The sequence below is a fragment of the Cryptotermes secundus genome, unplaced genomic scaffold (genome assembly GCF_002891405.2).
Source record: "Cryptotermes secundus unplaced genomic scaffold, Csec_1.0 scaffold792, whole genome shotgun sequence".
Classification (NCBI taxonomy): Eukaryota; Metazoa; Arthropoda; class Insecta; order Blattodea; family Kalotermitidae; genus Cryptotermes; species Cryptotermes secundus.
In genome coordinates this window covers 140141-153122 of record NW_019725425.1, presented here as the reverse complement: position 1 = coordinate 153122, position 12982 = coordinate 140141, and the positions used below count along the sequence as shown (strand labels likewise).

The window sequence follows — 12982 nt, the reverse complement described above, 5'->3', positions numbered from 1 at the left end:
CTGATTTTTCTTTGTCTTAGTAATAACATTATGTGAATTATTTGATAATACATCAAATAATATATAAAATATACTTAGGAGATACTGAATACATAAATTTGTTCTTTATTTTTCCATTCCTTTTGGGGAAAAGGGGCATTCTTTTTTCACATGAAGTAGACACACAGGAGCTTACCATGAAACAAATGTGGATAAAAATATAAATACCAAAAAGAGGCACAGAGGTGATCTAGTGCTTGGGACATATTAAAACTTTACAGTTGAGAAGACAGTTTTGTCCTTCTAAGGAGTTAGAATTACTGTAGTTGTTATCGGGGGATATCACTGCTATCAACTTCATACAAAATGTTATCCAATATTCTTCTCTCAAGGTTAAGTCCATACATAGATGAAATTATTGGGGATCAACTGTGTGGGTTTCAATGTAACAGATCAACTACTGATCAGATCTGCTTTTGTCAGATATTGGAGAAAAAATGGGAGTACAATGAGACAGTAAATCAGCTATTTGTAGACTTCAAGAAAGCCTATGATTCAGTTAGGAGGGAAGTATTGTACAATATTCTGATAGAGTCTGAAACTAGTTAGGCCGATTAAATGTGTTTAAACGAAACTTATAGTAAAGAGTGTATAGGTAAACATTTGTTTGATAAATTTCCTATCCAGAATGGTCTAAGACAAGGAGATGCTTTATCGTCACTCCTTTTCAACTTTGCTTTAGAATATGCCATTAGGAAGGTGCAGGAAGACCAGGTGGGACTGAAATTGAATGGGACATATCGGCTGTTCTCTGCTGATGATTGGTTATCGTTGCTGGGTGATAATGTAGACACCATAAAGAAAAACACACAAACGTTAATTGACACAAGTAAGGAGGTTGGTCATGAAGTAAACACAGAGAAAACTAAGTATATGTTGCTGTCTCGTCACCAAAATGCATTACTTAATTTTGGAGCTGAGCCCTGCTTGAGGAGCGGCCAATTCTGCAGCTACGTATGAATTTCCCAGCATTTTATGGAACCTGAAGGTTCATTACCATGTTCACAAAAGCCCTCCACCGGTCCCTATCCTGAGCCAGACCAATCCAATCCATACCATCCCATCCTATCTCTCTAAGATCCATTTTAATATTGTCCACCCACATATGCCTTGGTCTTCCCAGTGGTCTCTTTCCTTCTGGCTTTCCCACCAATATCCTATATGCATTCCTCATCTCCCCCATTCATGCTACATGCCATGCCCACCTCATCCTACTTGACTTGATCATTCTAATTATACTTGGAGAAGAGTACAAGTTATGAAGCTCCTCATTATGTAGTTTTCTCGAACCTCTTGTCACTTCATCTCTCTTCGGTCCAAATATTTTCCTCAACACCCTGTTCTCAAACACCCTCATTCTATGTTCCTCCCTTAATGTCAGACACCCATACAGAACCACAGGCAAAATTATAGTTTTGTATATTCTAATTTTTATGTTTTTGGACAGCAGGTGAGAAGAAAAAAGGTTCTGGACTGAATGGTAGCAAGCATTACCCGAGTTCCATCTCCTCTTAGTTTTGATTTGTTATCGTTGTTCCCAAATATCTGAACTGTGCCATATTTTCAAAACATCTGTTTCCTATCTTTATGTCATGATTTTGCCTTGCATTTTGGTGACAAGACAGCAACATATACTTAGTTTTCTCTGTGTTTACTTCTAGACCAACCTCCTTACTGCAGAAGCAGTAATTGTGATACTGAAATTGTGAATAAGTGTACGTGGAAGTGTAAAAATAAGCGTCAAGTTGAGAGGCTAGTGCAGAGTGCAGTGCAGTTGTGACTTCTACACGGTTCTGGAGAAGGTTATAAGAGTAGCAAAGATAACTGGCTGACAGACAGAATGCAATAGCAGATTTCTGGAGGTTAGAAACGAAGATTAGAAATGAAGTGTTGAAGACCTTACTTTATGTGTTACTGTTCCAGTAATAATTTGGAGTGTTTATAGTTATCTGTAGTTACGACCAGTAGTAATCCAATAAATCAATTGCCCATCCAAAACCGTGATTCGATATAAAGGACATAACACCTGTATGAAGTGAAAACATCAGTAGAGACAATGACATCACGAGAGAGGATCATGGACTTTGTTGATTTCATCTGTTTCTCAGAACAATGTTATGTCAAGAGGACAATGGCTGTAAGATATCCCAAGATACCTAAATATATCATGAGTCATGCAGAATTTATGACGATTGCAAGAACTATAGGGCAGTACATATATAAAACTGGAAGAACTCACTTTAGTGGCAAAGAGAAAATCATTTTTCAATGACCAGTCAGCAGAAATACAGGAACTGACATGCATAATAAAGGATGATTTAAATAGCCTAAACCAGCAGATTGTAAAACTTCAAGAAGTGGCACGGAATCAGAGACAGTCGCAACAGAATGGTAACCAACTTCTGTCGCATTCATCGCGTGTTGTTCTCGCTCTGCAGTCCAAGCTTGCATCCCTGTCTACAGAATTCCAACAGGCTCTTGCAGTTAGAACCCAGAAAAGAAGATAAATAGAACAGACCACCTGCTGTAAAAATATAACTTTTCATAACATTTTGAAATTCCTTAATTTTGATATATCAGTATAGTGACATAGTTCACATACATTGTAAACAAAGAATATTGAAATGTTATACAATATCAAATTGTGAGACCTTTAGTAATGAGGTCAAGCGAACAGCTGCAAACTGGATAGCCAGATATCAGAGATGATGTGAACTTTCTCCTTCATTGAATCTAAGATAGCTCTGGAGCTTACCTAGTATCCTATCCAATAAGTACCAGACAAGCATGAAGTTGATCATTCATCTCTGTTTGGTTCTGGAGTATGAGAGTGTGATTATGTTACCTCTCCCTGTATTCTTTCATGATTTGGTGCAGGAGGATTAGCATAATGAACAAAGGACATGCATTGAAGGATGCACAACAGACAGCACACACTTTCTCAAAGCAGTTCATATGCAATAGCTTTAAGAATTGAGTGATGTCAGCAACTTTCTGGTACTGTACTCAGTCTATTCAGTTTTATGGGGATTATATTCTAAAAATAAATGACATTAAATCAAAATATTTATAGACTTTGGTAGTTCATGTCAGCCTTCATGTACTATGCCATTATGCTTATGATATTACATTTACATCCATACAGAACTATTCTAGGGTAAAGTGTTTATAATATGCATTAGAGCATTAGATGGGTTAACACCTTTATAGACATGGTTGTACATCCTCATGAAATGTTTGGCGATTTTTTCTCTCTCCCCTGCCAAAAATCGTTCAGCCAGTCCAAGAGGAGACATACTCCTTATGTCAACTTGGGTCATGCATATCCTGACCCATGGTACAGTTGACAAGCCCATTGGTCAATGAATTAGAAACAAAATCTACCCAGATCGTAGTAAATGCCAGAAATGCTCCCTGCTGTTACACAGGCATCCTTGTCACCCAATTAAAATGTCTGCATTCACAAGTTGAAGTTTCTCTTTGATCCGCAGAAAAATTAAAACTCAAAACCTTCAGCAAGTCTTCTTTGTCAGGTGGCTATGAGATTTTGAAAGCGAATGTCAAGCCTAGCAGTGTTTCATTTAGTTTCTCTTCATTGAATCCTCAGACTTTCGATAATGTTCCTTTTTGTGCAGCAATGCCCCTGTCTCTCTAAATTTATTTATGATTGTATTTGGAACTGTAATATCCTGAAATTTATTCCCAAATCATCTCTTTACTTTCCACATGGGTATCATACATGATGAACATGCATTTCAGTGTGTGTCAGTGCCAAGTGGCATTTTGTCACAAGCAATAAAGTGGCAATGTGTAATGCAGTAGCAGGGGCTCAGGATTATGGCCAGTAGGCATGTAACCCACAAGTTCACTTTTCAGTAGTTGTCCATCAGTTCACTGAGGTAATATTGAGGAGAAAATTTAATGTGTATAGGCTATTGGCTTGCATCTTGAGTTCAAACACAAGTGGTAAAAGTAATGTAAGGAACACGTCCCTCCTGCTTGAAGAGTTTTTGACAGATTCTCAGATAATCACCTTACTCCATTAATATGTGACTTAAATAGAAAAAAGACAAAAGTGTGGTCAGTTTTCCTGAATGCATATATTGAATAGCAAGATTAATTCTGCTGGCAGAAAGACACTGAATCATATCCAAGGCAATTGTGGTCTTTACATTTGTATATTTCTTTTTCTGTCCCCACCGTTAGCATAGGTAAATACTGAAATATCTCTTTTAAGATGAGTTGTTACAACTCCATTTCAGTCAAGTTAAATTCACACTTTAGTGATGCTGGAAATGACAACCTGCAGAGAAATCATGATGCTGAAGGGCCTAGAATTAAATCCTTAAAATGGGCAATACATTCTTTAACTACAATTTTATGTCACACAATTCTGCTGTTGACATATTAATACGTGTGTTGCATTATTTTTCCATTGATATTAGTTTTCTGTTAAATATAGATTTTATATTTAACTGAACATGAAGAGTACTGAATGACAGGGACAGAAATAATAAAGGGGAGAAGTAACATTAGAATAAATATCATGTATATTAGTCATTGTCATTGTTTATTATCTGTTCATTTTTATGAGGTGTTCTGCTAATGCATGGTTAATGGCAACAGTGTTTTGTATAGAACTCATACAGAATATGTAATTTTATTATATAGGAATGTGTATGGATAAAATCATTATTTAACTTTACATTGTTATAGCAATAAGATAAATATGTTGATATGAGTAGTGTATTTTCTGTAAAATAAGGGTTAGTGATTTCAAATTGATATGGGGTAAACTTGTTAGTAGTGTGTGATGCTTTATGGCAATGCATACTTCATTATTGAAAGAAATAGTGGATTAACCAATAGTCATATTGTGATAAAAATAATATATTATTTAATGAACAGCCAGAGTCTAAATACTGACTTCTATCCCATAAAATATGGAAATAGACATATATAGTGAAACCAGGTAAGGAGGAGTAGAACACTTACTGTTGAAATGGATGTGAGACAGACTGTGCATTATATATGTGAGATTCAAAACACTGATTATTATTCACTTGGGGAATATATTGCTGGTGCTGCAGTAGTTCATTAGGATAGTTAAGACCACATTTGAAATTGTTGTAATAGGCACTAAGTGTTGGGGAATGTTGCACAGTAATAAATGTGCATGTTTGTTGTTATATGTTTGTGCATGTATAAATGTGAGTAGAAACTGCGCTTATAAGATTCCATCCAGAAAAAAAGGTGTTTTGTAACAAATAGTTTGTTTACATATGCAGCTAATTTCTTTATCCAGCATTATATATGTAGAATTCTTATTAGTGAAATGCAACATGGTCATGTAATGAATAATATTAAAGAAGACTGAAAGAAGGAAATCAAAATGGAAGACACTGTTCATTTATACCAATTTTGCCATATGTTCTAGCTGTTCTTTTCATATTCAGTTTACCCAGCATCATCAAGTAGCTATCATTTAATGGTTCTCTTCCAATAAAGAGTCTGTATATTAATAATGAAAGCTGAATAGTGAGCTCCTTCTAGTTGGAAATTGATTTAATATATTCTTTATTAAATCTAAATGAATAAAAGATTATTTACATTTCTCTTGAAAGTTAATAAACTCGCTGTACATGAGTTTGTGAGACTGTTCACACAGTCTTACAGATAACAGGGTCAATGGCAAAATTTTACTCACTGGTCAGTGTTGTGTAAGGAAACGATAATATTGGTTTTAAGAGATTTTCTTGAACATATTGAAGCCCCTGTGGACTGAGTGACAGTTCATTTACATATATGTTATTGTTTTCATATTTTAAACTTCTGTATTTATTTTTAACATTTTATTTTATGTAAATGAAACCTGAAGTGTGAATTATATCAGGTGTCCTCACTTCTGGTATTGATTCTTTTCTTCACTTCATCATTTGTTCTTCATAATAGTCACAAATTACAGACTATCTACTGTGAAGGTATAACTTTTGTTTGCACAGGTGTTACAGATGATGGTTTTTGTTCAAATTGTTTATTGTTAATATTTTTAACTGATATGACATTACACAATTTTGATGCAGTATGTGATGTTTACTCATGTTGACTATTTCTATATCCATTGGTGTTTAACCATGTAAGGATATGGAATGCTGAATAAATGAATGAATGAAAAGATTGTGAAAATGACAATGGAAAAATCAGATTGTCAGTTATGAACAGCAAAAGAAACATTGCTTTAAAATACTTCTTGGCATATGTAATGGAAGGCAATAAGAGAGCCCCATTTGGTACTGCAATCCGCTTTATGTTTTTACATTGCTCTTGCTTTCACCCAGATGTATGTTTATATATTGTGACATGTTGCGCAATGGAGGAGAACCCCTCCCCCCCACAGTGACGTGGCGGATGAGTCAGCGCTCCGTCACCCCCCCTCTCCGCTCGGTGACGTAAGACGGCGTGAGGTAACAGTGTTGCTAGGCTATACGCAAACACAGCAACGTGGCACCGATTCCTACTGTGACGCGACACGCAACGATATATATGTATATGATCAGTATCTAAATAAAAGTAAAGATAAAGGAGGTAGATGTGGGCCAAAGCTACGGTGCTATAGATGGGCCCAGAGCTCTGGATAGGATGGTGCTGATAATCTGTAACATACAAGTAAATAATTTTGTGTGCATGATGTAATTAATGGAATGAACTTGTCTCTTGTCAACTAGCAGTATCTGTGAAAGTAAAGAAGTGTAATATGCTTCAGACTTGTGTGAAATTTTTGTTAGGTGATACTGAGTTCAGACATTTTCCAACTTTTATGTATTCACCATTAATAAAAGTCATTATCAAGAACAGAATTGACTGTTGTTAATATGTGACTGTAAGTAATTAGTATTGTGACATGGATAGCATAGCGGGAGGTGGGGGTCGCGTGAACTCTGTCATGTCGCGAGTGACATCACATACCCCCACTCTGTCCATCAGTGTGCAACACTCGGTAGACACCCCTTTCCCCGCGGTGATGTAACACGGGATGCCACAGTTGCTCCGTAGCCATAAACAACTCCCAGCAGTGAAGCCCAGCAACGCCTTTGTAAACATGGCGGGGAGTCCGTGCAACGACTATTCCTAGGCAGTCGGTAAACATGATGTTACGCAACAGTGGTGCCCATTACATAACTATTTTCTGTGTTGTCCATCATGGGGCTAAATAAGGAGCAGCGAACACTATTCAACAATTAGTTACGAGTTAGCCAGGGAGTGAGTAGTCAGTCAGTATTCAGTCAATAGTTAGCCAGTTTGTGAGTAGCAGTTACTAGTGAGTGAGTTATTAGAGAAAGAGTAACCAGTCAATAGCTGTCTATCTTTCATCGGAGTATTTGTGATACTGCCGATGGCAGTAATTGTGAAATTGTAAATTGTGATATTGTAAGAGCGAATGTGCAATAAATTTGCTATATCCAATACGGCGTGAAGTTACTTGTCGCGCGTTATACACCCAACACGTGACAGTATTTTAAATATGAGCTATGGGATGTGTGTTCTGTGCAGTGTGTATGCTTTCAATCTGTGGAGTTCAAAAATATGCTACGAGCTGAAGTTTCTTGTGGTAAATATACATTAGGGAATAAACAAAACCATCTGTACAGGATTGAGTATTTCCATGTTTGCTCTAATATTTGTAAATTACCTTAAATGGTCTGCCAACTAAGAATGCTGCTTTTCTGTTTCACCATAATTAATTTCTCTGGTTAACCTTCAATGTACAGCATTGACAGGTTACACAGGAAAACTGTAATCTGTATTATAGTTTAAAATTAAGGGACTTGCACTGTGATGAATATGGTATAAGATAGATGCAAATAATGAAACAGTGATGTGTGAAATCTGGTTTTCTTTTTTAATCAGAATATGTTTTGTAAATAATATTGAGCACCTTGTTCATTTTTCCACCTTTGTTTAGTATAAGTCCATGGTGATATTACATTGTGTTATGGTATGTACTGTGAAATATGGAGCCATACTCTTTACTACAGCACTTCCACAGACACCTTAATAAATTGATCACTGTATGGCACAATGATAAAAAGTATGGGTCTGTATCTTATAAAGACAGGTGTTGGATGGTCACATTGGCATGGCTGGTAGGGCAAAGGAACCACAGCATGAAATTTTAAGGGTGAATAAATTTGTTGTGTGTGAATCAGAATTCCAAGCATGTTGATGTTTTATTATTCCAAAAGCATAAATGTTTATTTTTTTTTTAATTTCCTCTGTTTTTCTTGTTTCTTGTTGGTTTCAGATACGAGTAGTTAATGCTTTCCGTCAGGGTCTAGATGCACGGTATGGTGACACTGCCACCCTGGCTGAGGCTCTCCGAAAGCAGTCTTCTCTTAGTAAGCGATTATCCCAGACTTCTTCCATTGAGTATGCAGATAATGTCATGGATGAATTGCCGATTCCTGAAATCGATGTGGAACGTTTGTCATCTCACAGTCACACTGAAACTGCAGTGTAATCCTTTTGCCCATGTCCTGTCCCAGCAATCCTGCCCCATCCCTGCCCTGGCGTTAGACTTGCCAGACACAGTGGTGGTGTTGGTAATGGTGGTGGCAGCGGTGGTGGTGGTGGTGGTGGTGGCAGCGGTGTGATGACAGCCAAGAGGAACAAGTCAGACCAAGATCTGCGCCTTGCATTCATCATTGTGTTCTTGTATATTTATTATTTTGTTGAATGCACCACCCGTGAAATTCATTACAGCCTACTAAGAACAGACTTCAAATGTAAGAACACCTTTCTCCAAAATGAACTCTATGATGGCAACATCCAATTCAAGATGAAGTTTTCCACTTCCCCTTTTATTTTGTCTTACCTCGACTCTGTCTCCAGATTCCTCCCTCTACAAACCTATCCAAGTTCATTGCTGTTGCCATCCTCATGTCTTTATTCCTCCGCCCATCTGGCATCGTCCGTTGCACTATCTGGTCACCTGTGTGGTGCAAGTTCATGTAATGTGGAACTGAACTGACAGTGTAATTCATTAATTTTTCAAAAGACAAATTAGATGAGGTAGTTGCAGTGGTTGTGGTGATAAGCTGGACGACGCAACAAGAGTTGAGATCTTTATGCATGTAATTATTGTAAGATAATTTAGCTTGTAACTTCAAGATGAAGAAAGATATGACATTATGCCAAGTGTCTTTTAAAAGGGGAGGCCATAGCCTTGTTTGAAAGCAATGTTGAACTGTGTGGAAATGATTCTTTCTCCTTTTGCCTCCCCTTGTTTAAAAGTCAAGTGCCAGGATTCAAAATAGTAGATATAGAGTTCATGTTGAATCTTCTTTGAAAGTATGTAAGGAGTAAACTGGATGCTAATGGCTCTGTGCGGTGCATGAAACCCAACCAGGCCTCTCGACTTCTATCGTCTTTGAATCGAGAGGTTTTGTTATCAACTTTATCTTGGTGTAATTCTTGTTCCTGCTAGCAACTAGGATCATCATGTTGAAGTTGACACTGTTAATATTACTTTTGTAACCACAGCAATAGTGAAAAGGAAGACACTCCCTCCTCTTCAGTCCATAGCAAGATGGCAGGGCCTCGGACATGGAGATGTGTTGAGGGAGGAAGTGGAATTGAGAGCAATACCAAATGTCACAGGGTGCTGGTGGTTACTGTTACTATTTTCAGCTCTGAAGAAGAAAGTTTATCAAGTTGTTGAATGTTCTTTACTATCAATATTGTAAATCTGAAAATACTCCTTCGAGCAAGCCATTTTGTTAGACTGGGTTGTTGAGCAATGTGTAGCTGAGTAATGTAGTGGAGATGCTGCAAAGCTTGCATGCAGCCCTGCCCGACAAGCATGGATACCGATCTTAATTTGCACTGTCGGTTGTTTGTCGGGAAGTGATGGCCCACTGTCAGGGTTGTCACTTCTCTTCTTTCAAGAAGAAGTCCCTCTTTGTGCTCTAGTTCACTCTGTAAATCTGTTGTGTGACTGCAATTTTCTGTCTGTATAAAGAGAAACAAATTCTAGATGTTGCAAATATGCATTAGTTTATAAGAACTTTCCATGGGCTGTTAAGAATAAATTTAAAGAAAGTATCAACTCATTGACTGATAGAGGTTTGCATCTGTACATAGGGATAACAAGGAAACTAGTCTCACCACATGTACTGTAGTAATCACTTAGGATACAAGCCATGCCACTGGTTTTGTCCTTTCTGCTCCCCATAGACTTGCCAGTGTGACAACCACTACCACAGTTAACATGACGATTGCTGAAGCAACACAACTGTGACAACAGTACCCATGACCACTATCACAGTGACCATACTATTGAAGCCTTACAGTGTCTGAGATTGTTGCCATTCCTCTATGCTTTTGTCACTAGCTCCAGTGATATGAGGTAGAGTGCAGAGCTAGAGATCTCACAAACGATATGATGGCAGTGACAACAAAGCCTGTTGTGTTTATAAGCTTGTGTAGAGTTGAGTCAACCAAAGGCAAGTCTTGGATTATATAAACTTCTTGAAAGTAAACGAATCAAAGACCACAATATTCTAGATGATGCCTGTACTCTGTGTTAATACCAAACTTAAAGAGAGTTGCACAACTCATAACCTTTAATTTAGCTCTAGACAGGGACTTGGCAGGCAGCATCCTTAATTTTTTCTACTCCAGTCACATGAGTATTATGTTTTCTTAAAGGTTTTATTTCCATCCAATGTTAATGGCTATTAATTAATCGTTTTTACAAAATAAATTTTTAATGTCTCAATACCTTGTTGAAAAAATGGTGTTGCATTCTTTATTTGAATGGTACCCCTTAAACCTGCTAGATTGTAGGAAGGACTGCATCACTATTTTTGACCTCGGTGTGTTGTCTGGAAGAAGCTGTTGCACCAGTTGTAGATAAATGTGCTTGGTTTTATACAGGAAGAAGATTGTTTGCACCTGACAATGTCAAAAGCCACTAGTTATTCATTATATGCTGATGTTAAAATTATTTCTGTAAAATCTGCAGATGTTGAGCATTATGTGCCTTATGTCTATGCTTTCTTTGTTGAAATTGTAATTTTGACTGATTAAAATTGAGCTTGATCTAATCTCAGGGTTCTGCAAAAGAAAAAAACAAACACCCTTATTGAAATTGCAACAGCTGCATTTCATCCTCAGTAAGAGCATGAATTACCAAGCAACAGACCAAATGAAGGCGCAGTAAGAAGTTTTAAGTAGCAGAGTGAGTATTATTTCTTATGTAAAAACATACATTTTATCAAACTAAAATGATCAGAGAGTTGTGGCAAGGTGATTCCTTGATGTCAAGACAAGAAGATGAGAAGAAATATCTGCATCATTCCTCCATTAACCAGGTTTCTTTTTGCTCACTATTTCCAGCTGCTCCATTAATTTCTGAGTATGGAAAACAAGAAAATTTTCTTGTATTTTGTTCAAGTGGGAACTTAGTGGTTATCTTTCTGTATTGCGTATTTTCATCAAAGAATTCTAACATCCTGATGGTTTAAGGAAGTGTTAACAATGGATTTGGGCCTTGTAACATGACTTCAATTTGAAGTAATTTAATTACAAAGTAAGCTATGGGTTATTCCTCTAAATTTAAAAATGGCGATATTTTTAAAATTCATTGCAATTCTCCAACATAAATGATACCACAGTTTCCCATTAAGAAAAGGATGCATGAAGTTGTATTCTTACCACTTGCAGTTACTGTTGTTGCTCTACAGAAGAGTCACCAGATGCAGTCCCTAATTGCAATCTTTTGTATAAAATTCTTTCAAAATACTTTGGTGACATAGTTCTCTTCAAAATCCATATTTTCAGTATTGACAAATCAGTCCAAAATGTAATATAACTCAATGTAAATCTAATAACTTCCTTTCATGGCTTAAATAAATATTGTTAACTGACTAGATAATAAGCATCCCTTAAGAAAATTTGTATACTCGTATGCATCATCATGTAAAAATGGACTTATAGTTGCAGTTAACACTGGCCTACTTCAGAAGTGGCACATCACCAAAGAAACTTGTGGTAGGCATATTAAACTAGGATACAGTTAATTATAGTCATTCTCATGGTTTGTGAATTTTCAGTAAGTGACCCTGTGGAAAATCCTGTATTTGAAACACTGAAATCCCAGTTTAGCATTTCTGCATTGATGAAACCTGGTTCGAGCCAAACCCCAATATAAACAGTGTATTCTGTGAATTCTCAGTATTAAATAACCATACTTAGGGTAAGAAAGTTTAGACCTTGCAGAACTTAATGTGATTATGGGTGAAACAGTAGTTTATATCCATTTTATATCTGTTTGAAATTAGTTACTATAGGATTCTGATGATGATGTATAACACACAGAGATATTGGGTTTTCGGACTTTATCCAGCATCCTGGTTTTAAGATAACTAAGAAAAACACGACGTTTCAGAAACTGGATCTGTTTCCATCCTCAGTTGAGGGAAAACACCTATTCTGTTGGGTCCCTTTTCTTAGTTATCTTAAAACCAGGACGATGGATAAAGTCCGAAAACCCAATATCTGTCTGTTTGAAATTGTTCCACACAACCACTGTATATGTTGAATGTGTCATAGCATTACTTCATCATAAAGTAATTATGTAGTTTTATAAGATCATAAACTTTTTGGTGTAATTTTGCATAACTCACTTTTAGTGTAAGAAATGTCATGCCCCCAGGGATCCATTAACCAAGGACTGAATACTGTTCTGATTTACAACAAAATCCTGTTAAAGCAAATTTATTGGGCTTGTGAAACATATCCAGTTTGTTGCATGGAAATGGCGTTGGAGTCTCATATCCCTTTCTTCATGGCTGCTCTGTCAGAATTCACTTGAATGACTAAAAATATTAAGACACATATAATTGACTTCTTGGAACCTGCATTTTCAGATTACATGTTCTTA

At 36.7% G+C, this 12982-nt stretch overlaps 1 protein-coding gene across 15 annotated transcripts in view; it reads left to right on the top strand.

Annotated features, from left to right (window-relative positions):
- The window catches only part of LOC111863401 (plasma membrane calcium-transporting ATPase 3), a 400552-nt gene extending 389408 nt beyond the window's left edge, over positions 1-11144 (top strand). For 10 of the 15 annotated variants that reach the window (XM_023849682.2, XM_023849683.2, XM_023849686.2 and 7 more), the window contains one exon: positions 8342-8420. Coding sequence is in view for 5 of the 15 variants with exons in the window: in XM_023849698.2 (XP_023705466.1) it covers positions 8342-8557 (216 nt within the window). In the remaining 10 variants the exon portion in view is untranslated. Of the gene's footprint in view, positions 1-8341 lie in introns of all 15 variants that reach the window. The other 5 variants (XM_023849698.2, XM_023849697.2, XM_023849693.2 and 2 more) reach the window with 2 other exon arrangements.
- The last annotated feature ends 1838 nt before the right edge of the window (positions 11145-12982 follow it).